The sequence below is a fragment of the Leuciscus leuciscus genome, assembly GCF_965113295.1.
Source record: "Leuciscus leuciscus genome assembly, chromosome: 3".
In the NCBI taxonomy this organism is placed as follows: Eukaryota; Metazoa; Chordata; class Actinopteri; order Cypriniformes; family Leuciscidae; genus Leuciscus; species Leuciscus leuciscus.
Genome location: NC_138727.1, coordinates 50,986,590 through 51,013,909, shown reverse-complemented (window position 1 = coordinate 51,013,909; position 27,320 = coordinate 50,986,590). Strand labels below are relative to the sequence as shown.

The following is a 27,320-nucleotide window of genomic DNA, read 5'->3' as shown; positions in this document are numbered from 1 at the left end:
CCTGTTTCTATGCAAATGAGTCTCAACTTAGAAGAGCAAAGAAATTCATATTCAGAAAATTACCTATTCTGCCTTCAAATATAAAAATTGCACCAATTATTTCTGTACTTTTACTCATAGAGTCCAAAAGGAGAGGATAAGAGTTACACTGATAGAACTATGACCTGATCTTTTTAATATATATTAAGACTCACTACAAGCAAAATAGAAAGAAACAGTGTTCAACTAATCAGTGACGATAAAGACGACGTCATAGAAGAAGAAGAAACTGTCTCCATCCTTTTCCTCATTGAAGTGTCATGAAGGTCTAAACTGAAGGATCTGATTTACATCAAGTTTTGAATATAAATCTTCTGTTGCAGTTTCAGCTTTTGTAATGTCACCAAATACACAAAATAAAGATCCTGCTCATTCAGGAATTAAATCATATTGAACAGGACATGATGATAAACATCAAAAACACTGAAATGATAATAATTGTGTGAAATGATAAACTTGGATAAGGCGTCCAAGAATCTACAATTTCTATTTTTACAGTTGAGTCTGTTAAGCAGAATAATGACCTTTTACTAAAGCAGGGTGTCAAACTCAGATCCTGAATGACCACAACCCTGCAGAGTTTAGCTCTGACTTTAACCAAACACAGCTGAACAAGCTAATCAAGGTCTTCAAGAGCACTTAAAAACTGAGACTGTGTCTGAAATCGCCCCCTACACCCTTAAGTCGGGCACTATTTGATGGGACAGTTATTTGTAATGGTGTCCTAAACCATAGTGGATGTTATCGAGTGCACTCATTCAATCCCACAATGCACCGCAATAATGAATGTGCAACTGATGTACACTCAACAGATAGAGAATACCCATAATGTCATGCCGAATTAATTCCCACGTCTCGCCAGAAGATGGCGCCTGCAGCTGAATCATCCATCCATCCATTTTCCAAAACTATCTCTCTAGTTGGTAGGGTTAACTGTATAAAGATTTATACCCAATTATTTTTTTATTTTTTTTATGCATTCAGATTTCTTTCCAAAGTAATTTTTTGTTGCACTTGATTGCTCTATTTCTAATTTTCTTTGGAATAATAAGGCAATCTGAATTTAGTAGTCTGGCTCTTCCTAATTTCCAAATATATTATTGGACAGCAAATACTTTTTCAGATATTCACAAATTAGAGATTGTGTGCATTAAAGCATTTAGCCTATCGACTTTCCCAATGCGCCCTTCCCTTTGGATTTGGACTCAATTTTGTGTGTGGATACTTGTGTTAAAGGGTCAATTTCTGATTATAATTATTAATTTGCTTTTTTCATCTTCTGACAATTGTTACGTTCCACCCAGTCTGATAGAGGAAGCAACATTACAGTTAATGATAACTAAATTATAAACATTCCAAAAAACAACAGAAATGTGGTACAACAAGGTTTATTGGTGTAACACAAGTATAGGAAGTGTTAAATAACTTAAGGAGTGGGAAAAGCCAAAAAAAAACAACAAAAAAAAAACACTATCTACACTTACCTTAAGGAAAGAAACAACTAAATAGTTCCCCGACTCCCTCTCTACTTTAAACAGGAGAAAAGCATACTATTACAAAAATAAAAATAGCACTCATTCCCAGAACTTCCAAGTTTGGTGTATATACAATATTTACGAGAGAAACAATTTCAGATCAACAGTTTAACAGTTGGGTTCAGCAAATAAAAAGTGTCAACATCAACGTAACAATATCTAAACGAGCGTTTAACAACAAAAATAAATAATATGGGTAAGTTTTGTAATAAATCACAACAGGTTAGCAACTGACAGGATAAGTAAAATAAGATGTGTAATGATCCAGAACCAAACAGCAGCAGCAGCAGCAGCAATGTACATCAACAACACACAAAGCAAACCAGCAGAAGACAAGCCTTCCTTCAGTGGAGATCTTCTTTTCCTTGAAGACCAAGCCCAACCGAGCAGTCATCAGCGGTGAGCGCACTCACCTGGCTTAACCTGCACATAGAAGAAGGCAGAGAAACCACATTACTGCCACCTAGTGGCTTGACACACAAGATGTTCAAAAATATAAAATACACCGTAGGACGTAACACAATCTATGCATCGTCTGGTCAAGACATTGGTAATGACATTAATGAGGAGGAGACATGGAGAGCAGTGAACAGTGTTTACTCCTCTCTTTGTCCACGTCACAGGATCATACAGTGGAAGGTGGTTCATGAAGTATCGACTATGTTATTGCGATGTTACTTTACTTATTTAAATTGCACAAGTTTTATCCTCAAATGCATTTGCATATGCAGCGCAAACATAAAATGTGAAAAAAAGGCTAAAATGAAGATTTGCAAGACTACAAAAAAACTATTCTGCAAACTCTTATAAGCTCAATGACAAAATACACAGTTTAAGAAATCAGAATGTTATTGATAAAGTAATGATGTTTATGAGCTCATAATGATGGATTATCAGTTTGTGAGGAGTATCAGATGTATATTAGCAGTAATACAGTTTAATGTGGATCTGCTGAAGTCACTGCTAGAGTCTCATATTCAGAAGATCTGGACTGAAGCTCAAGAGCCGTGTAGGAGTCATCAGGAGCTCTGACTGAAGAGACTGTGAGAGACAGATCAACAACAGCCTGTTTATGTGTGGATCTGCTGAATCTGAGTCAGAGCCGGATTATCCATAAGGGCACTTGGGCCAGTGCCCAGGGGCACCAACCATTCACAACCACTAGGGGGGCACCACATGACACAAGCTTTAAAAATATTTTTCGTAAATTGTTATATTATTAACTTGAAATTCTTGAAAGACCATACATAACTCATTTATGAACACTAATTTAACAATAAAAATAATAATTATAAATTATAAATAAATAAAGATTACATAACCACTATCACTCCCCCCCTCCCTCCCCAATCTGTCAGAGTTGAGTTGGTCCACAACAAGTACGCGCAAATGTGTCATTTTTTTAACGGCTACAGAAAATGAATCTAAATCCAAAATGGACAGACGTCAATTGAGTGGTTTTGCAAAAAGAAAGTTAAAGAAAGACAAGGACGCTAAACGTTTAGCTACAATAAAAAATTTTCCAGGGATCGAAAGTTTTTTTGTGAGAACATCACTAGTTTTTTGTGAGAACATCACGGGAATTGCTATCACTAGCAGCGCTGAGTCTGACGAAGCCGGAGCTAACTGTGGGGAGGGTAACACTAGCATCTCAGATGGTACCGCCGGCGCTAGCGCCGCTAGCGGGGGAGATGCTGCAGCCCTTACGGTGCGTGTCCACTGGCACGGAGCGAGCGGAGCGAGCGTTTTCAATTCATTCCTATGGAAGTCGAGCTTCACGCTTGCGCAATGCATTTTGGGATTGACAGCGGACCGGAGAAAGCGTTGAGAGCGACCGAGAGCGTCAAAAGGTTGGGCAGTTCTCGACTTTATGCAAATATCAAGCGAAAAACGCGGTCGGCAGCCAATTGCTGTGAGGTTCGGGATGTGATGTCTGTTTTGAGTTTAAAAATATGCAAATTGTGCTGGGGTTTATGCTAGATTTAGTGCGTAAATAATTTTGTTTACAAATTAGACGCTTTGCAGTTTGCAGTTGTTATATATGTTAAAGATTTTATTTTGGATGTGTTCATTGTTATATTGGCTGGATTTGTAAAAATGTATAAAATTGAAATGATATCTTTGCTTGGTGCATTTGGAAACAAAGCTTGTCTATTTCTAAATGTAATCACGTGCATCGCTGATGATTATACTGTCCGTGTGTTGAAAAAAACTTAGATTAAACACACTCACAACAGACACACCCCAAAGCGGAGACGTTACAGCGTTGCACTGAGCAGAGTTTTGCCGCTGTAGTGGACACTGTCAGGTTCTGGGTTGATGATGTAGGAGGTGAACACAAAGATGATAAATCAAAGGTTTTAATTCTCAAATATAGCAAATACAAGAAACAGGGAGCGTGTGCTCAGAGCATAGACTTTAACCCAAACATAAACATTGACCGACAAGTGAAGAGTGAAAACCAGGAACTTAAATACACACACAGATGAACACAAGACAGGTGATGCAGATAATGATGATGAACAGGTGGGTAATGAAGGGAGTGAGTTCAGGTGTGGAAACAAGGAGGATTCTGGGAACTGTAGTGCAGACAGGACGATGACAGACCGTGAATGTGACATTACTCCCCCCTCCCGCAAGGCGCGTCCCGCGCCGAAGAAGGCAGCATACGGGAGGGGGGGTGGGCATCCTGGAGTCCGTGACGGGAAGGAGGAACAGGTTCAGAAGGACGGACTCCAGGATGGTGGCAGGACAGACAGAGGAGGAGGTGATCACGACGGTGTAGACAGAAGACAGGACCAAGGCGGTGCAGGTTGAAGACAGGACCAAGGCGGTGCAGGTTGAAGACAGGACCAAGGCGGTGCAGGTTGAGGATAAGGCCCTGGCGGTGCGGACCCTTCGGGTGGCCATGGCGGTGCGGACCCCTCTGGCGACCACGGCGGTGAGGACCCTTCGGGTGGCCGTGGTCCCTCGAGTGGCCAGGACGGAGGCATATGCCCCCCCCCCCCCCCCCCCCCCCCCCAAAAAAATACTTGGGGAAAGTCCCGGGTACAGGAGAAGGATGGCTAAAAACAGTCTCTGATTGGGCTGATGGGGACCGTGAAGAGGGCTCGGTGCTGGGCAGCGAAGAGGGCTCGGTGCTGGGCAGCGATGAGGGCTCGGTGCTGGGCAGCGATGAGGGCTCGGTGCTGGGCGGCAGGACCAGCGGTGAAGGCTTTGTGCTGTGCAGGACCAGCGGTGAAGGCTTTGTGCTGGGCAGGACCAGCGGTGAAGGCTTTGTGCTGGGCGGGACCAGCGGTGAAGGCTTTGTGCTGGGCGGGACCAGCGGTGAAGGCTCTGTGCTGGGCGGGACCAGCGGAGAAGGCTCAGTGCTGGACGGGACCAGCGGAGAAGGCTCAGTGCTGGACGGGATCAGCGGTGAAGGCTCAGTGCAGGACGGGACCAGCGGAGAAGGCTCTGTGCTGGACGGGACCAGCGGTGAAGGCTCTGTGCTGGACGGGACAAGCGGTGAAGGCTGATGTAGGAGGCGAACACGAAGATGATAAATCAAAGGTTTTAATTCTCAAATATAGCAAATACAAGAAACAGGGAGCGTGTGCTCAGAGCATAGACTTTAACCCAAACATAAACATTGACCGACAAGTGAAGAGTGAAAACCAGGAACTTAAATACACACACAACACACAGATGAACACAAGACAGGTGATGCAGATAATGATGATGAACAGGTGGGTAATGAAGGGAGTGAGTTCAGGTGTGGAAACAAGGAGGATTCTGGGAACTGTAGTGCAGACAGGACGATGACAGACCGTGAATGTGACATTACTCCCCCCTCCCGCAAGGCGCGTCCCGCGCCGAAGAAGGCAGCATACGGGAGGGGGGGTGGGCATCCTGGAGTCCGTGACGGGAAGGAGGAACAGGTTCAGAAGGACGGACTCCAGGATGGTGGCAGGACAGACAGAGGAGGAGGTGATCACGACGGTGTAGACAGAAGACAGGACCAAGGCGGTGCAGGTTGAAGACAGGACCAAGGCGGTGCAGGTTGAAGACAGGACCAAGGCGGTGCAGGTTGAGGATAAGGCCCTGGTGGTGCGGACCCTTCGGGTGGCCATGGCGGTGCGGACCCCTCTGGCGACCACGGCGGTGAGGACCCTTCGGGTGGCCGTGGTCCCTCGAGTGGCCAGGACGGAGGCATATGCCCCCCCCCCCCCCAAAAAAATACTTGGGGAAAGTCCCGGGTACAGGAGAAGGATGGCTAAAAACAGTCTCTGATTGGGCTGATGGGGACCGTGAAGAGGGCTCGGTGCTGGGCAGCGAAGAGGGCTCGGTGCTGGGCAGCGATGAGGGCTCGGTGCTGGGCAGCGATGAGGGCTCGGTGCTGGGCGGCAGGACCAGCGGTGAAGGCTTTGTGCTGTGCAGGACCAGCGGTGAAGGCTTTGTGCTGGGCAGGACCAGCGGTGAAGGCTTTGTGCTGGGCGGGACCAGCGGTGAAGGCTTTGTGCTGGGCGGGACCAGCGGTGAAGGCTCTGTGCTGGGCGGGACCAGCGGAGAAGGCTCAGTGCTGGACGGGACCAGCGGAGAAGGCTCAGTGCTGGACGGGATCAGCGGTGAAGGCTCAGTGCAGGACGGGACCAGCGGAGAAGGCTCTGTGCTGGACGGGACCAGCGGTGAAGGCTCTGTGCTGGACGGGACAAGCGGTGAAGGCTGATGTAGGAGGCGAACACGAAGATGATAAATCAAAGGTTTTAATTCTCAAATATAGCAAATACAAGAAACAGGGAGCGTGTGCTCAGAGCATAGACTTTAACCCAAACATAAACATTGACCGACAAGTGAAGAGTGAAAACCAGGAACTTAAATACACACACAACACACAGATGAACACAAGACAGGTGATGCAGATAATGATGATGAACAGGTGGGTAATGAAGGGAGTGAGTTCAGGTGTGGAAACAAGGAGGATTCTGGGAACTGTAGTGCAGACAGGACGATGACAGACCGTGAATGTGACAGACACGCACCGTTACTGCTAATATTAGCCTAGGCGTCGGCGATGACAGCCAGGCGAATGAGGATGTTCTTCTTGGGGGAGACAGGAGCGAGGAAGACTCGGATGAGGAAGAGGACATTAATGAAGGTTTTTTGGGCAAATGTGAATTGACGCTGTCAATGAATTGATGTACATTTTGAATTGAGACATTTGAATATATGCTCACTGCTCATATGCATAGGCTCATAGGCTTTTGAGGTATAGTGGCCCCAGGGGCACCACACTGTCTTAATACGGCCCTGATCTGAGTGTAAAAGTGTGTAAAAGACATTTACTGACTGTGATTGTGCTGTAAACGTCAGATTGAGAAAGATGTATACACTTATATTGCTTCATATACACTGTTGTATTCATAGTTCAATGCAACAATACAATTGCAGTTGTAGATGGAGGTGTGTGTGTGCCGACTCGCCTGCTTTTGATTCTCATCTTCAGTTCCACCTTCTCTCCTCTTCTTCCTCCTGAAAACAGAGAGAAAAACTATTAAAGGTGACATATTATTATAACTCAGTCAGCTGATTTCACTAATTAGTTCTCTCTCCTGTCTGAATTAGCAAATCCAGGTGATTAGAACAAAAGACTGAGGAGGACTTTTCCTTTCTGAACCTGGACTTTACACCTCTGGCCACATGTCAGCCAAAAGCAAAAGAAATAAACCAGAACTGGACCTTATCTGAGCCACAAAACCTGTCTATATTAAATATGAGAGACGAGCAGAAACACAAGAACTACAACTGACTTCAGACACAGCCTCAGATGAAATCAACTGAAGAGAAAAGAAGACATTAAATCTGTGAAGATCTCAGCAGAGGAGGATTAAACAACTCCACAAACAGCATTACCAGCTTCACTTATTACTAACCAGACTGACTTTATTTCTGTCAGACGTCTACAAAAGTTGTTATTGAGAATTAGCAGAGGTTTAACTCTAATGTGTTTCATTTGAAGTCACCATAATAGTGATTAGTGTTTCCATTAGTTGGGCTCTTAACTCTTATTATATCTTTTGTCTGTTTTGGCCGCTGTGACAGTGTGTTTGTCAAACACATTTGCAGCAGCAAAGAAAGCTAAAGTGAAATGAGATCAGGTGATGATGGTTACCTGTTGATGGTTTAATAATCATCATGAAATAAACTGATGCACTGATGTCATTTTAATCAAATAACTGTGTTGTACCATTAATATATTCACATCAAAAACCCCGTGTTACTGCAGCATGAGATCCAGCAATATTATAATAATCAGTTAGAAGACTTTAACAAACATGAGCATGAAAAATGTATATACGGAACATGGTGAAGTGTCAGGAACATCACACTAACCTTTAAATAACATTCTAGTAACATTAAGGAAACTGGACATTTTTATGTTCTTGGAATGTTAGAAATCAACGTTCCTATAATGTTGAACTTTAAATCAAAACTAAGTTGAAACAACATTTGAGGAACATTATACCTTTTAAAATATGTTCCTCTAACGTCAAGAAAACTGGACATTGTTCACGTTCCAAGAAACAACACTGAATTTTGGGAGAACGTTCTTATAAGAAAAGTCTGTTAGCTGGGACGGACCGGGTCCATAAAAGAATAAAAAGTCAGAATATGAATTATATACAGTATATACTGCTCACTGACCTTCTGCATACAATGATGATGAGGAGGAAGAAGCAAAATAAAGCCACAGTTGCAGTAATGGCACACAAACCAATGATAAACCAGATACTCCAGACATCTAATGTAAAAGAAAGGGAACATTGGCATCATTTATTCTATTAAAGTCTTTAACCCTTGTGCTGTGTTGAAAACACTGTCACACCTTTTGTGTCCCCGAGTCAAAAATGACCGGCCGTTTAAAAATTGCTTTTAAAGTAAATCACTGGTTATGCTATATTATCACCAAATATTAGATTTCCAGACAGCAACATAGTGTTGGCCCAGATCCGGCCCACATCTGCAAATGGAGTATGTGTGAAACGGGCGTTACTTTTATCTGTAGGCTATGACCAAAAAAATAACAGAGTATTTCAAGCTCTTTCTGATATTATCAGGAAACAATGGATGGGGTCGCGCCTCCGCAGACAAGAGAAGTTTGTTGTTACAGTGCTCTGTATGAGATGTCTATTGGCAAAAATTAAATGCAACAGCCAAACAGTGTGAAGAAACGTTATTGAAACTAATCAGATTAACTCTTATTCTGTGATGGGACAGGCAAGACAGGATTGGAGTTGAAGGGCGTTTCAGGGCCGCCCACTTTATGCAAAACAAATATTAAAGCATAATCTCTTTTTACACACATAAAAAAAATACAAAAAAAAAAATAAATTATTTTCATAAACAAAATGGGGGGAAAAAAATCAAACCGTTTCTTATTTTTATTTATTTTTAAGTAGAACATCTAATTATTTCTTTACAAAACCAAAATGAAAAACCAAATAAAGAATTATCATTAATTAATTATGTAATTATGATAACGTATCATTCAAGAAACAACATTCAATATTAAGATGTATGTAATATGAACATTTCAACCCGGTGGATTTGTGTGCTGGGAGTATTTTCTGGGATGATTCCATATTTATTTGAAATATGAAACTGTTAATGTTTACATATTATGAGAGAGAAGAGTCTGTGAAAGTGTACCAGTGTTCACAACATCAGCATAAAGGAAGTTAAGACAGATAGAGAATCACGTTTGATGATAAAAGATGATCAGCTGAGTGACCAATAAATATATTTATTTAATATCTAAGAAAACCGAAGCAGCACAAACAAAAAATGTATGGCACAAACGATTGAGACTATTTTTCCTACGTTTTGCGTTGAGTGTAGGGACTTCATGTGTGTGATTGAAGGTGGTTCTACATGTCAGATTGAGCGTTTCTTTCTCCAGCACCAGCTGTGGAGTCTGAACCTGAAGGCCTGGAGGAAACATATCTAACCATGTCCTGAAACTAACAACTTTTTGTTAAATAAATAATGGAAATGAAGGATGGAAGTGGATTACCAGAATTCCTTGTTGACCAATCCATTTGTGTCCTTCAGTTGCAGTTACTAATCTGAAACAATATGCTCTTTCATCGTTTTCAGTGACGTTGTGCAGTCTGAGGACGGCAGTTTTCTTTTGTCTGTCTTCAATGTATCCAACCCTGTCTTTATACTCTGGATATTCTTTTAAACTTTTGATATCTTCTGGTTTGTTCTGTTTCTCACACTTTATCCAAAATGTATCTGTGAGTTTATACTGCTGAGGGTATGTATATGTGCATGACATGTTTACTGAGGATCCTTTGAGAGCATATATTGATCTAGTTTCATAAGTCACATTCCAGACGTCTCCAAAAACTCCTGCAACACAAAATAAAAGATAAGTAGCAAAGCTTGAGTTATTTTAATGAAACTCAATAATATGAACAATTTGCTGCTAAAGAGATGACACACACACACACACACACACACACACACACACACACACACACACACACACTGAGGGTGTTGCTGTTGTAGAAAGCAGAAATTATCGCGCTGACACAGAACTGTGAAAAACAAACACATCAACCATTTAACGGTGATTTAAGCGATTTCAGCCATTTAGTAACATGCAAAATAACTGACAGACTGAAAGTGTTTCTGACTGGTGGACCGTGGATACTTAATTAAACATCTTCTTTATTGAGTTAATGCATGATTTAAAAACACAAAAAACATCACTTATAGCACCCTTTAAATAACTGTGACTCACCAGAAGTCATGAGCAGAAAGATGAGAGGAAAACTCATTCTGAACTCCATCGCCATTATAACAATCAAAAACCTAACTGAGAACATTACAGTTAATGCAGTGTATGTAACAATCACTGATAGTCTAGTATAACATTAGAACATATTAGACCATATGTGTCAGGAAACATAAAAATGCCCATCCACTCCTTGATCAAAAGCGATCAGATAATATTTAACACTGTGACTCTTGCTGGATTAAAGAATAGCAATAAAGCTACTAAAAAGGTTTGTTATTGTCTTTGGTTGTTAGAAAAGAATAATGCGTTAATGCTCTAATGCTGCTCAGAAACTGTCTTGCTGACTCACTAACACCCATGAGTCTGAGGAGATAAAGAGTGGTTTGAACAAGTTAAACTGCTAGACTGTGGTTACAGTGAACATTGATCGCATGCTAAGAGTGCGTCTCATGCACGCTAATATGGCAAGACATTTTAACTTTTATTCATTTCCAGGATATGAATCCTTGTATCAACAAATCAATTTTCACTAGTTAAAATGATGGTTATTGATATCAGGAATTACATTTCTACTAGTAACACTGGCTATATTTGATATCAGAAATTACATTTCCACTAGTAACAATGTTCTTGATATCCACAATTAAATTTTCACTAGTTAAAATGATCATTCTTGATATCAACAATTTAATTTCAACTAATAAAAACTATAATTCTTGATATCTGTAATTGTATTTTCACTAGTGAAATGTCACCATAGGCTGCCATTCAAAATCAATTGTTGATATCAAGAATTGATTTCTTACTAGTTGAAATTCCAATTTGACATATCAGAAATACAATTCTTACTAGTAAAAACCTTTATTTTTGATATCAACAATTGAATTGCTACTAGTAACAATGTTCATTTTTGATATCAATAATTCCATTTTCACTATAGTGACAATGTTAATTTCTGATATCATGAATGTGATTGTTAAGAAAGCCATTTTAGATATCTGAAATAATATTGATATCAGAAACACATTTTCAGATATCAAAAATGAAAAATTTTACTAGTAGCAATTCAATTGTTGATATCAAGAATAGACACTTCAACTAGTGACAATTGAATTATTGATATCAAAAATTATATTTCTACTAGTAAGAAATAAATTCTTGATATCAACAATTGCTTTTGAATGGGGTCCGTGTAACGCTTCACAATTCAGTTTTCAGACCATACAATGCAAATGCAAAAATGAAAAATTTAAACCAGACATTCTTTTTTTTTTTTTTTTTTTTTTTTTACATTATCAATGGATATTTGACGGAACACAGGACAACATTTTTCACTCGAAGTGCCATAACTTTTATTATTAGGCTTATAGTCTATGTGTACTAAATTATAAGGCAGTCTCGGACCGGCCATCGGGAGCAGCCGGGAAAAGTGAAATCCCGGTGGCCTGGGTATGATTTGGCACATTGCCCTACCTGTTTGTATTGACCGTATTAATACAAATACTACCAAGCGAATACTACTACTAGAACTCTAGTCTGTTCATTACAATAGAAGCAGTTCGCCGGGATATGAGCATGAGGCGATACTAGGCTAGCTAACTATAGTGTACATATACAAATATGCTTTTTTTTTTTTCTATATTTTTGCTTAGTAGGCTAAGAAAAATGTCGTCCTGTGTTCCGTCTTTTAACTCTTTCCCCGCCAGCATTTTTTTGAAAAGTTGCCAGCCACCGCCAGGGTTTTTGACGATTTTAGCTAAATTTTAATGGCCCACAGAATATTTTGTTCTATGAATATATGAACATGCTACATATCAAAATAAAGATCTGAGCGTCTGCTTTTAAACAAAAAAAATAAAAATTATTTTATCTTCATTTTTTCTTTTTTTATTGCCACTTGAACATAGATAGGTTTTGTCAAAAACACAACATTCTGGACAAAAAGCTGAGAAAAAGGCATTTTTATCAAACAAGTGCATTTTCAAGCAGAATACATTCAGATGTCTTTTCCATCATATATAAAACCTTCCAAAATAAATTACAATTATAAATAAATCTAAAATATATAAAATTTAGGCACTGTAATTTGCTTTTGAGTGGTACACTGAGTAACATTTCCCAGGATGTGGAAACATTTCCCCCTCGCTGTGTTCTACCTTTAAATAATTATATGAATAATTGGAATTACTTTAATAAAAAAGACATAGACACACACACACACACACACACACACACACACACACACACACACACACACACACACACACACACACACACATACATTATATATATATATATATATATATATATATATATATATATATATATACACACAGGTGAAACTCGAAAAATGTGAATATCGTGCAAAAGTTTATTTATTTCAGTAATTCAACTTAAAAGGTGAAACTAATATATTATGTAGACTCATTACATGCAAAGTGAGATATTTCAAGCCTTTATTTGTTATAACTTTGATGATTATGGCTTACAGCTTATGCAAACCTTTTCACAATATTCTAATTTAGAATTTGGGGTTTACATAAGATGTAAGCCATAATCATCCATTTTTGCACGATATTCTATATCTATAGTTCCACCTGTAAATACATATTACAGTGTGGTAAATGTGCACAAAGAGAGAAACAATTTGGGCATTACACGCTCATATTTATGCACACAGCCACACAAATAGCCTACATGCACACTCACACACAAACATTATAGTGTTTATATATATATATTATCCAACATTGTGCATAAAGATATTTCTGTGAAATGAACATCTCTCTCACTAACTACTACGTCCCGATCAGATTCAGAATGATCAAATAAGGAGTGATCGGACTCCGAGTCCATCAACACCTCCAGTACTTGATCAGCCGTAAACCTCTTCATTTCAGATATTTTGACCTAACGTTACATTCTCGCTACTCCATTCATGTTTGAGCCGATCGCAGTCTGTTTCTTTGATCAAAAAGTTCCGTACTCTTTCAGAGCATGCGCGCGGGTCTTCCTTACCGTATACCACCTAAAACACGGATACCCGGAAAATTCCGTGTTTGGCGGGGAAGCGCTTTTTCATAAAACCCGGAAAATTCCGTGTTTGGCGGGGAAAGAGTTAAACTTCTCCTCAAACGTGCATGCAGTGTAAATGAAGCAGTTACATCAATGAAATGATAGTAAAGTTAGTCCACGGCCACACCCCCGTGCTAATGGTACCGCCCACGGCGCAAATTACAAGACGAAAAATGGAAAAATAGAAAATCGGTTAGATTTCATTTATTCGAATGTTTGTTTCTGAAGTCACAATTTAGCAAAAGTAAAATTGAAAAAGGGGAGAAAAAGGCAAATATCCATTGATAATGTAACTGGAAAAACAAGAAAATGAATGTCTGGTTTCAATTTTTCATTTTTGCATTTGCATTGTATGGTCTGAAAACTGAATTGTGAAGCGTTACACGGACCGAATGGCAGCCTATGGTGACATTTCACCAGTGAAAATATAATTACAGATATCAACAATTAAATTGTTGATATCAAGAATTACATTTTTGATATCAAGAATTACAATTTTGATATCAAGAATTCAATTGTTGATATCAAGAATTCAATTCTTGATATCAACAATTAATATCCTGGAAATGAATAAAAGTTAAAACGGCTTGCCATACGCTTAAGCCTTTTCCTCTGGACTTCACATTTCCCTCCATTTGTCTTTTCTCATAGTAACATCAGATTATTGTGTCTTTAGCTTTCTAATGATGTAAGTCAACACAGAAGCTTTTCAGTTTCTTACCATGTCCAGCTGACCTGCCACCAAATTATATTCATCAATTTCTACATGTTTGCATGCTTGAAATTAAACAGTTCTGTGTCTCCTGAACCTGAAGTGTCAGCATCAACATTTGCACACAGATGCCACTGTTACAAACCTCTTCTCAAACCACTCAGAGTAAATGAACATGATCCTAAAAATTACTTCTAAACTTTCTACTGTAAATTTGATCTGACCATCACATGATCAGAGATTTTAAAGTAGTTACGTTCTGGATAATTCTTTTCAACATGGTATTTATAAGGGAAAAATATTATTGTATCACATAATTTTACTGATTTGACAGTCTGTACGAGCCCTAAAGGGACCTTTGCAGATAAACATATACAGACTTTTGCATGCGCACGATAAACTATTGTGTGCGCACATGATTTTTTGGTTGTTTGATGGTTTGGTTTTTTTCGTGCTCATGCGTTACAAGTTATGTTTCATGTATACTGTCTTTAACATATTTCCTTTGTATTTCCACTGCCATTTTACTATGAAGAAAATGAGAGTGTGGATGCGCATGAATTAATAAAAACATATTTGCTCTATAAGTGGCTTTCAATAGTTTTCATTTCATTTCATTAGTTGGTTTTCATTTTCCTTATGTCCACTTTAAAGCATTCTCTGTGGCGGCCGAGAAACCGTGCCGTGAAATGAGCTGATGGCGCATTACGGCTGTGTGCATTTTCCTATTTGCCAAGTTCAAGGGTCCATAAAAAAGGCTGATACAGGAAATGTGCTCAAAATGTGTCTTTTGTTTGTGCAGTACGTCATATTTCAAGACCTTATGTCCACTTTAACGAATTTAACTCTGTGTCGGCCGAGAAACCGCGCCGTGAAATAGGTTCAGTGTGCATCGGCATGTGCCAAGTTTAAATGTTGTAAAAAATGATCAAATTTGGATTTCGTTTGGGCAGTATATTTACATTGTCCCTAATGACAATTATTGGGAGAGTAAGATGTACTAAAATGTCATATTTCACAAGATCAAAACCCTCTTTACTTTACCACTTTGTCGGATTTCCTGCATCCTTACGGAAAAATGCTTATTTTCCAATTCTAACAGCGCTTATTGTTAGCAGAGCCATAGACATAAATGACTTTGGATATAAAGCTCACGCTTTAAAAAACGACAAACTAATAAATAACAGAGGGATAGCCTTTATACAGCCCTTATGAAAGCCACATTTTTAGCAGCTTTATTCATTCAAGTGCATCCATACTCTGGTTTTTCTTCATATTAAAATGGCAGTGACGCACAAATGAAATACACAAATAGGTTATAAATAGGTTATAGTTTACACAAATAGGATATTGTAACGGGTGAATGTAAAAAAAATTTAAAACCGGTAACAATTTACAATACGGGTGCACTAATATGCATTAATTCATGCTTAACTAATGCACACACTGTTAGACCTTACCGGGTTTTTTTACAGTAAAATACTGGCAACACTGTTGCCAGTAAAATACTGTTAATTGTACAGTTCTTTACTGTAGTCTAGTTTGTTTCTGTAAAAATGCACTAAATTCTAATTCAAATGAACTAATTACACTTGCAGAAACCGACTGCCTTAAATTGACCAACTGTCATTTTAGTATTAACTAAAATTTATAATGCATTAATAATGTGAGCAAAGTAAAACTGTGAACTTCTTTCATTTGAGACCACTAAAAAAATATTGTACATAAAAAGATTTCCACTGGACCAGCAACTACACAGTCACTGTCTGTTAAATAAAGCAACATGCAGCAAATCATCAATGTTTGTAGATCTTCTCCTGGACTGAAGCACAGGCTCTACTCTTCTGCACAATGGTGACCCAAAAAATTAATTTTACAGTAAACTACTGGCAACAGTGTTGCCAGTATAAACCTGTTTTATAACTTACAGTTTATTACTGTTAAAATACATTTTGTGGGTGTGTCTTTTTATCTTACACTGTTAACCCTTTCAACCCCACAGGAAATCCACACTACAAAGAGTAAAAAGTAACATTGAGACAGTGTTGCAGTGAGATAATTAAGGGAATATGTAAGTGATTGTTGAGCATTAGTGATGAACACCTGCTGTTAACAAGCAGAATCACTGAAGAAAAGAGAAACACAAGAACAGAAAATAGAGAAACACAATAACTACGACTGACTTCCAGCCATTACACATTATTACACTTATTATTAACCAGTATGACTTTATTTCTGTCATACAGAAGTTGTTATTGAAAATGTTTGTTTGAAGTTACCATTATAGAGATCAGTGTTTGCTTTAGTTGGGATGTTGATGCTAAAACATTAATTTTTCTTTTGCTGCTTGAGCTGTGTTTTTGCAAGTCACACTTGTGCGCACACAGTTTATGAATGATTGCGGTTGTAATGCTTATGATGACAAAATCATTATATTGCTTGTTCATTCACTAAGGAATTAGTTCTTATTCATTCAGAGTTTTATCCTCGATCAAAAGTGTTACATTAGCACCACTGTGAAACTACAGCAATAAATTGCTATGACTCTTTTTTTTTAACACATCATGCATAAACCAAAAAAAAAACAGAGCTACACTATGTTTAAGAAACACAGAGATATCACAATTTAGCACATTCATCTCAACAATGGTGGCAATATTTCTTTCTTTTTTTTTATTCATGCAGCAGTGCATGCTGGGAGTTTTATATTATCCTGGAACCCAGCATGCATTGTGACATGAAACTTTTCACCATTGTTGAGATTCATGTGCTGATTGTTGATGTCTGTGTGTGTCTGAGTCAAGCAGGAGTAAAACAAAATTGAATGCACTATATGATTGTTATTTTTCAGAAGACCTGATAACAGAAATATTGATTTCATTTTGTAGATACACAGATTTATGCTAAACATGACATACCCATAATTTCAATGAATAAATACAGGAATAATCTGAAAATCAGATAGTCCAAGATGATTGTGACATCATCACAAAAGAATAAAAACACCTGATCATCTTTCTCTTGACTTTTTCTTGCCATAACAAATGTGTTTTATAAACTCACTGTTACAGCAGTCAGAGAGAGATGAAAGGTAAGAAGTCAAGGGACAAGAGACCAACTAAAGCAAATACTGATCTTCATCATGGTGACAACAAATTTTATTATGAACTAAATCTTTGTTAATTCTCAACAAGAACTTTTGTACATGTATGAAATAAATAATCGTAAACTGGTTTGTAAACTGGTTTCACACTCAGTGGCTGGAAGTCAGTTGTAGTTCTTGTGTTTCTCTTTTTTCTGTTCTTGTTTGTCTCTCTCCTTCAGTAATTCTGCTTATCAGGTGTTCATCAGTTTCTCAATTCACTCACTTCTTTTCATTCACTCTGTCAAGTGGACTATATTAGTGAACTAATGTAGGGAATAGTGAATGAGGGTATAGGGTGTGATTGGGAAAACAGCCTCTGAGTGTCGACTTTGAGCACTGTTAATTCACAGTATATTCCTGTAGGCTAGTTTTGTTTTCTACGGTATATTACTGTTTTAATGGAAAATGGTATGATATTGTCAGAATTTGGCCTTTTTTTACAGCAAGGGTTAACAGTGCAGATAATCATGTGTTAATGTATGACTCATGAAGAACTAAACCATTAATTAATGATTACTGCATCAGCAACTAATACATATTCTATATGATTAATAGATTAAGTAATATATGAATTGTTATTAATTAAATGTGTCATAATGTATTAATTCCATAATAACATTTTATTAACTAATAGTGTAAATTAATGCGTTAATTACGACAATTGGTCAAAGCAATGTACTTCAACTTCGAATTGTCTGCTTTAATTAATAATTAGCTAATGATTTGCAAATGTATCATTATGTTATGACTTTACTTGTTGAGGCATGACTATTAACTAATTGTTAAGTAATATGCCATTTTGGTTTTGACATCCACAATAAGCCATAGATTTCAATTTCCAACCATCTACAACCAAGATTTCACTGAGTCCGATGAACCTTGTTGTTCATGGCACAGGACTATGTCAGGTTAAGCTTGAGGTCGTGGTACACTGAGAACATGCGGCCGAGCGCTGCTTTTTCATAACACTGTGTCTAGACTGGACAAAGACAATAGAACGTCCATTATAGTCAGTGATACTACACTGGATGCGGCGCCACACTACACAACAAAACCCCGACAGTAAACTGATGCCACACTCTCTGTCTGACGTACTCAGAGCTCTTACACTAGTTCTGTTACGAAGGACAAATGGACTTGCGATGGTCTGTCATGTCCAGTGTAGACAGCTGGTCTCGTCCAGTTTAAACAGTGTAACAGCGTCAGGAGTTCAGATTCTGGTGTGCTGATATTTGTGTGTGGCCCAACTTACCCATCCTTCAAACACGTTCACCGACATTACATTCACTGCATGTGCAACTGTCAAAACCCAGAAATTGCATATTACTTAACAATTAGTTAATAGTCATGCGCCTCAACAAGTCATAACATAATGATACATTTGTGAATCATTAATGATTTATTAAAGCAGACAACTGGAAGTTGAAGTACATTGCTTTGACCAATTCTGGTAATTAACACATTCATTTACACTTTTAGTTAAAAAAATATGTTATTAAGAAATTAATACATTATGACACATTTAATTAATAACAATTCATATATTATTTAATATATTAACAATATAGAATCTTTATTAGTTGCTGATGCAGTAATCATTAATTAATGGTTTAGTTCTTCATGAGTCATACATTAACACATGATTATCTGTGCATTAGCATGAATTAATGCATATTAGTGCACCCGTATTGTAAAGTGTTACCAAAAAAACTGTGCGCACGTGAAAAGTTTCTTGTGAGCGTACGAAAGTCTGTATATTTGTTATTTTTGCAAAGGTTCCTTTAGGGGCCCTCATTCACTATTCCCTACATTAGTTCACTAATATAGTCCACTTGACAGAGTGAATGAAAAGAAGTGAGTGAATTGAGAAACTGATGAACACCTGATAAGCAGAATCACTGAAGGACAGAGAAACAAGAACAGAAACACAAGAACTACAACTGACTTCCAGCCACTGAGTGTGAAACCAGTTTACAAACCAGTTTACGATTATTTCTTTCATACATGTACAAAAGTTCTTGTTGAGAATTAACAAAGATTTAGTTAATAATAAAATTTGTTGTCACCATGATGAAGATCAGTATTTGCTTTAGTTGGTCTCTTGTCCCTTAACTTCTTACCTTTCATCTCTCTCTGACTGCTATAACAGTGAGTTTATAAAACACATTTGTTATGGCAAGAAAAAGTCAAGAGGAAGATGATCAGGTGTTTTTATTCTTTTGTGATGATGTCACAATCATCTTGGACTATCTGATTTTCAGATTATTCCTGTATATATTCATTGAAATTATGGGTATGTCATATTTAGCATAAATCTGTGTATCTACAAAATGAAATCAATATTTCTGTTATCAGGTCTTCTGAAAAATAACAATCATATAGTGCATTCAATTTTGTTTTACTCCTGCTTGGCTCAGACACACACCGACATCAACAATCAGCACATGAATCTCAACAATGGTGAAAAGTTTCATGTCGCAATGCATGCTGGGTTCCAGGATAATATAAAACTCCCAGCATGCACTGCTGCATGAATAATCAAAAAAAAAGAAATATTGCCACCATTGTTGAGATTAATGTGCTAAATTGTGATATCTCTGTGTTTCTAAAACATAGTGTAGCTCTGTTTTTTTTGGTTTATGCATGATGTGTTAAAAAAAAGAGTCATAGCAATTTATTGCTGTAGTTTCACAGTGGTGCAAATGTAACACTTTTGATCGAGGATAAAACTCTGAATGAATAAGGACTAATTCCTTAGTGAAGGAACAGGCAATATGATGATTTTGTCATCATAAGCATTACAACCACAATCATTCATAAACTGTGTGTGCACAAGTGTGACTTGCAAAAACACAGCTCAAGCAGCAAAAGAAAAATTAATGTTTTAGCATCAACATCCCAACTAAAGCAAACACTGATCTCTATAATGGTAACTTCAAACAAACATTTTCAATAACAACTTCTGTATGACAGAAATAAAGTCATAATGGTTAATAATAAGTGTAATAATGTGTAATGGCTGGAAGTCAGTCGTAGTTATTGTGTTTCTCTATTTTCTGTTCTTGTGTTTCTCTTTTCTTCAGTGATTCTGCTTGTTAACAGCAGGTGTTCATCACTAATGCTCAACAATCACTTACATATTCCCTTAATTATCTCACTGCAACACTGTCTCAATGTTACTTTTTACTCTTTGTAGTGTGGATTTCCTGTGGGGTTGAAAGGGTTAACAGTGTAAGATAAAAAGACACACCCACAAAATGTATTTTAACAGTAATAAACTGTAAGTTATAAAACAGGTTTATACTGGCAACACTGTTGCCAGTAGTTTACTGTAAAATTAATTTTTTGGGTCACCATTGTGCAGAAGAGTAGAGCCTGTGTTTCAGTCCAGGAGAAGATCTACAAACATTGATGATTTGCTGCATGTTGCTTTATTTAACAGACAGTGACTGTGTAGTTGTTGGTCCAGTGGAAATCTTTTTATGTACAATCGTTTTTTAGTGGTCTCAAATGAAAGAAGTTCACAGTTTTACTTTGCTCACATTATTAATGCATTATACATTTTAGTTCATACATTTAAATGACAGTTGGTCAATTTAAGGCAGTCGGTTTCTGCAAGTGTAATTAGTTCATTTGAATTAGAATTTAGTGCATTTTTACAGAAACAAACTAGACTACAGTAAAGAACTGTACAATTAACAGTATTTTACTGGCAACAGTGTTGCCAGTATTTTACTGTAAAAAAACCCGGTAAGGTCTAACAGTGTACTTTAAACAGGAGAAAATCATAGTATTACAAAAATAAAAATAGCACCCACTCCCAGAACTTCCAAGTTTGGTCTATATACAATATTTACAAGAGAAACAGTTTCAGATCAACAGTTTAACAGTTGGGTTCAGCAAATAAAAAGTGTCTACATCAACGTAACACTATTTACGAGCGTTTAACAACTAAAATAAATAATATGGGTAAGTTTTGTAATAAATCACAACAGGTTAGCAACTGACAGGATAAGTAAAATAAGATTTGTAATGATCCAGAACCAAGCAGCAGCAGCAATGTACATCAACAACACACAAAGCAAACCAGCAGAAGACAAGCCTTCCTTCAGTGGAGATCTTCTTTTCCTTGAAGACCAAGCCCAACCGAGCAGTCATCAGCGGTGAGCGCCCTCACCTGGCTTAACCTGCACATAGAAGAAGGCAGAGAAACCACATTACTGCCACCTAGTGGCTTGACACACATGATGTTCAAAAATATAAAATACACCGTAGGACGTAACACAATCTATGCATCGTCTGGTCAAGACATTGGTAATGACATTAATGAGGAGACATGGAGAGCAGTTTTGAACAGTGTTTTCTCCTCTCTTTGTCCACGTCAGGCTCATACAGTGGAAGGTGGTTCATGAAGTATCGACTATGTTATTGCGATGTTACTTTAAATATTTAAATTGCACAAGTTTTATCCTCAAACGCATTTGCATATGCAGCGCAAACATGAAATGTGAAATAAAGGCTAAAAATATAGATTTGCAAGACTACAAAAAAACTATTCTGCAAACTCTTATAAGCTCAATGACAAAATACACAGTTTAAGAAATCAGAATGTTATTGATAAAGTAATGATGTTTATGAGCTCATAATGATGGATTATCAGTTTGTGAGGAGCATCAGATGTATATTAGCAGTAATACAGTTTAATGTGGATCTGCTGAAGTCACTGCTAGAGTCTCATATTCAGAAGATCTGGACTGAAGCTCAAGAGCCGTGTAGGAGTCATCAGGAGCTCTGGACTGAACAGACTGTGAGAGACAGATCAACAACAGCCTGTTTATGTGTGGATCTGCTGAATCTGAGTGTAAACGTGTGTAAAAGACATTTACTGACTGTGACTGTGCTGTAAACGTCAGATGTTCTGGATGCTGGATCCAGAGCTGTGTATGTATCATCACTCGCGTCAGCCGCCTATAGAGAAAGATTTATACACTTATATTGCTTCATATACACTGTTGTATTCATAGTTCAATGCAACAATACAATCACACTGTATTGCAGTTGTAGATGGAGGTGTGTGTTTGCCGACTCGCCTGCTTTTGATTCTCATCTTCAGTTCCACCTTCTCTCCTCTTCTTCCTCCTGAAAACAGAGAGAAAACCTATTAAAGGTGACATATTATGCCCAGAGTTGTATAGTCCAGGGGTCAGAAAGTAAAAGTCCTGCCATATGTTTATTCCACCCATGAACTCAGTCATCTGATTTCACTAATTAGTTCTCTCTCCTGCTGAATTAGCAAATCCAGGTGATTGAAACAAAATACTGAGGAGGACTTTTACTTTCTGAACCTGGACTTTACATCTCTGGCCACCTGTCAGCCAAGAGCAAAAGAAATAAACCAGAACTGGACCTTATCTGAGCCACAAAACCTGTGTATATTAAATATGAGAGACGAGCAGAAACACAAGAACTACAACTGACTTCAGCCACAGTCTCAGATGAAATCAACTGAAGAGAAAATACAATAAATCTGTGAAGATCTCAGCAGAGGAGGATTAAACAACTCCACAAACAGCATTACCAGCTTCACTTATTACTAACCAGACTGACTTTATTTCTGTCTAGGGCTGGGTATCGATTCAGATGTTACAATTCGATTCGATTTCGATTCGCAAGCTCTAATTCGATTCGATTTCGATTCTCGATTCGATTTTTCCTATTTCGATTCTAAATTAATTTCGATTCGACTCACTCAATGAATATTAAATACAAATCCTATATTTATTAAAAAAAGAAAAAGAAAAGAAAAAAAAGTGAACAAGTTTTCAAGTGTTTAATTAATAAAAAGAAATTAAGAGCTACAAACCTGTATATTAAACTCTTTTTATTTTAGGTACACTTGGGTACATTAAAACAGAACCCAACTCAATATTTCAAATGCATACAATGAATAGACAGGATTTTGATGCAAGATGAAAAATTGATGCTGAAAATTGGACAAGTCAGAACAGTCGCATGTCTTGATCAAACAGGTTAACAATCCTCACAAAGACCCACATATAAAAACGTTGCATATAATATAATATGTGCCCTTCCTGTCTAACAGCTAGGCCATACAGAAATTTAATAAAATTATCAAACAGTCTGTGTTGCATTAATTATAAATTATATATTGACTAATCAAAGTTACAAAAGTTCTTTATTCAAGAGCAGTGAGTGTTTTTCTCTGTTCTCTTTGTTCTTTGATTAACTTAAATGACAGAGATAATTAGTGGCTACAGTGTACTGTCCCTTTAAGACCAGCCGCTGTTGACAGAGACGCGGAACTCACACGCGGACTCATTCTCTCACGAGGCACAACTCTTCACGTTCGTCATAAGACTGCTCTTATGTTATAAAGATACTCGACAAAAATACATTTTGGCATAATTGTGTGTGTTCTTCGTTCAAGCGCGAAAGATAATTCTATTCTGTGCTGTCTTATGCGCACGCACGATATCATCGCAAGTTTTTCTGTCACAGTCACGACAGCATTTTGGCAGCATTTTGGTCATATAGCCTAATTGCGTATAGGCTTGTCATAGCGATTGCGATATGATTAAACGTGCAGCACTAATTGAGGTTATTTTATGATTTAGATAAAACTACCATAAAATCTCACAGCATTAGCTATAAAATTGAGTTTGCAAGCCTATGAACAGTGGAGGAAAACTAATACATAAAGATGGAAAAAAATCGATTCTTGGCGTTTGAGAATCGATTTTGAATCGACCACATTTTAAAAAACGATTAATCGAAAAATCGATTTTTTTGCCCAGCCCTATTTCTGTCAGACGAAAATTAACAGAGGTTTAACTCTAATGTGTTTCATTTGAAGTCGCCATAACAGTGATTAGTGTTTCCATTATTTGGGCTCTTAACTCTTATTATATCTTATGTATCTTATGAAGACTGTAACAAACATGAGCATGAAAAATTTATATACAGAACATGGTGATGTTTCAGGAACACCACACTAACCTTTAAATAACATTCTAGTAACATTAAGGAAACTGGACATTTTTATGTTCTTGGAATGTTAGAAATCAACGTTCCTATAATGTTGAACTTTAAATCAAAAGTAAGTTGAAAGAACGTTTGAGAAACATTATACCTTTTAAAACATGTTCCTCTAACGTCAAGAAAACTGGACATTTTTCACGTTCCCAGAAACAACACTGAATATTAGGAGAACGTTCTTATAACAAAAGTATGTTAGCTGGGACGGACCAGGTCCATAAAAGAATAAAAAGTCAGAATATGAATTATATACAGTATACTGCTCACTGACCTTCTGCATACAATGGTGATGAGGAGGAAGAAGCCAAATAAAGCCACAGTTGCAGTAATGGCACACAAACCAATGATAAACCAGATACTCCAGACATCTAATGTAAAAGAAAGGGAACATTGGCATTATTTATTTCTATTAAAGTCTTTAACCCTTGTGCTTGAAAACCCTGTCACACCTTTTGTGTTCTCGAGTCAAAAATGACCGGCCACTTTTACAGTAAATCACTGGTTATGCTATATTATAACCAAATATTAGATTTCCAGACAGCAACATAGTGTTGGCCCAGATCCGGCCCACATCTGGAATCCACATCTGGAATCCACACTTGCCAGATGTGGGCCAGATCTGGGCCAACACTATGTTACTGTCTGGGTTTAATCTTTTTGTCAACTTAATTGTTTTCTTTCAAGTAGGACAGGTTTTGTATTTATTTTTGAAACTGACTGATCATAGTGTGTTGTCTTATGTGATGTTAGAGTAGAAATGTGCTGGCTGCTTTAAGAGCAGCGACTTGATGACATCATCAGTGTTAGACCAGCTTCAATCTGCTACATGGATGTTGTTGCCAGTTAACAAAATAAATGAATTGACACTGAATCACGTTTTAGATTGGCTTTATTATTCTCTATTAATTTAATCACTTGTTTAAATGTCCTTTAGGCTTTTCAATGCTCTGAACTGAATGGTTCAACAAATAACAGGTGATTGTTTGGTATCACTCAACCTCAAATACTAGATTACACTATTCAAGTGTAGAAACTCAAAATGAATAGTTAACAAAACAATCTCTTTACAGAAATACCAGTAAAGCCATATAAAGTGTCAATTTCTTGAAGTACAAATTATTACAAATGTTAGGGCACACTTTCGGGGTGAAACCATACACTTTGAAAGCAAACAAACACGGTAGTGGCACCCTACAAAAACACAAAGCCACTGTCAGCATTTTCATCATGTGCATTAAAGCCAAAAAAATCAAATATAACATACACACGACATTATGCACCTCATTCACATTTGTTTAGCACATACATTTGTTTAGCACATTTGTTTACATTAACAACTTACCAAACTCTTTTATAAAGACTTTAGGCTTGTTTGAGATGCGCCTTGCCTCGCCTGAAATGTAGTCGAGAGTAGGCGGCTGCAGTGAGAGGAGGAGTGAAAAAAGCGCAGGCAAGCCAGACAGATCTCTCTTCTCGCAGTGGATCTGACACCTGCGAGATCAAAGACGGATATCGCGGGATTCACCGGATTCACGCTCGTGCCCAGTGTTGCTAATAAATTGGATGGAATTTAAGTTCTGTTGCTTTTATATGAAAATAAATATAATGAACAAGACACCCATAAGTAGCATACTTATTTAATTCCATTCCAAATACATGTTTATCAGTCTTTTTTTCTTTAATACAGACATGTGTTTTTTTTGTTTTTGTTTTTAATAAAAATTACATTGCATAAACCATAGTGATTGCACTGTTAGGTAGTTTGGGAATATTCACACATAACGTATACACATAAAACATGATATCAGAGTTTTAAAATCAAACATTTTAAAAGAGAACAATACATCACGGTTGTTTAAACCTATGAACATCAAGCTGTGTCGTCAGCAAGTCGTTTCCCAGCATGCTTTTGATCAGCGCAGTCAGTGGAGAGCAACTGCGCTCGACTGCAGAATCCGACAGGTGCGCCTTGCGCTCACGAGAGATTTTTGACATACGTCAGCATGACATCAGAGCAAGGCGGACCGCACTCGGACACATTTCTAACCGGCATGCATCTCGCGCTGATCACCGGTGATCGATTCTGCGCAGATTTTGCTCATGTCAAACAAGCCTTTTGTAATGCTGGTCACGTGCATCAATCAAACATCTCCAGCCATCTCGAACTCTAACCACAAAAATACATAGTATACATACACAGAATGAAACGAGCATAGCCTATTACACCAGATTAAATGATGATTATTACATTTACTTACATAGAACATAGATTAAATCAAGGATGATAAACATCTTTGCACACGACTGAATGCGTCTCTCATGCACTGCTTTAGCCGTCTTCCTCTGTATCGCGCTATTATGACGTCATCATAAGGGCTCGCTTTTCTTAAAGGGGAAGTACTCTCTAGCTTATAAATTCAGATACCACCCGGCTACATTGAAGATAGCTGTCCTTTAGTGTGCTTTCATCATAAGCAATCTGCTACATTTCTTGTCTTTCGGGAGTTATCGTTGGTATGTACCAGGGATGGGGAAATGAAGCCTCATGAATCACTGAGGCTTTCCCCTGACTGTTCCGGGAAAAGATTCAAAGCTTCGAGAGTGTCGAGAACAGCGCCGAGAGCAGCGCCATCTGGTGCTTATTTAAAATAAAGCAGCCAGAAGCCTGTGTTAGAAGCTCTGGCAGATGAAGCAACCACAACACACTCCATAGTTTCAATGTTATGTGTACAAATAAAAAGCGTACATGTTTGTGTTTGATTTGTTCATTAAATAAATTATTTTACCCATTAAAGTGTGACAATTAAAATATAAAATGAGCTTATATGATTCAATAAGATCTAATGTAGGCTCTATATATATTTCTCTCTCTCCACACACACACACACACACACACACACACACACACACACACACACACACACACACACACACACACACACACACACACACACACACACACACACACACACA

At 37.8% G+C, this 27,320-nt stretch overlaps 1 protein-coding gene across 3 annotated transcripts; it reads right to left on the bottom strand.

The window, feature by feature from the left end:
• Positions 1-1,411: 1,411 nt before the first annotated feature.
• LOC309493879 (uncharacterized protein) lies at positions 1,412-26,697 on the bottom strand. Of its 3 annotated transcripts, XM_082163156.1 has the most exons (6): positions 26,606-26,697; positions 24,619-24,715; positions 22,382-22,430; positions 22,182-22,259; positions 21,908-22,096; positions 1,412-2,466 (listed from the first exon to the last, which is right to left on the bottom strand). In XM_082163156.1, exons 1-5 carry the CDS (start codon positions 26,637-26,639, stop codon positions 21,992-21,994), a joined length of 363 nt encoding a protein of 120 aa, XP_082019282.1. In that variant the 5' UTR covers positions 26,640-26,697; the 3' UTR covers positions 1,412-2,466; positions 21,908-21,991. The 3 variants fall into 3 exon arrangements, with proteins under 3 accessions (XP_082019282.1, XP_082019284.1, XP_082019283.1); XM_082163158.1 differs by lacking the exons at positions 1,412-2,466; positions 21,908-22,096 and adding an exon at positions 20,670-21,478 and having other exon boundaries at positions 22,188-22,259; XM_082163157.1 differs by lacking the exons at positions 1,412-2,466; positions 21,908-22,096 and adding an exon at positions 21,040-21,478.
• Positions 26,698-27,320: the final 623 nt, after the last annotated feature.

Excerpts from the sequence above, each read along its gene's own strand:
- LOC309493879 (XM_082163156.1), bottom strand. The coding sequence starts at position 26,639 with ATGTTTATCATCCTTGATTTAATCTATGTTCTAT. Across the intron at positions 22,260-22,381 it reads AAGATGAGAATCAAAAGCAG|GCGGCTGACGCGAGTGATGA; the intron begins GCGAGTCGGCAA and ends CTTTCTCTATAG. Across the intron at positions 22,097-22,181 it reads ACGTTTACAGCACAGTCACA|TCTGTTCAGTCCAGAGCTCC; the intron begins GTCAGTAAATGT and ends TGTCTCTCACAG.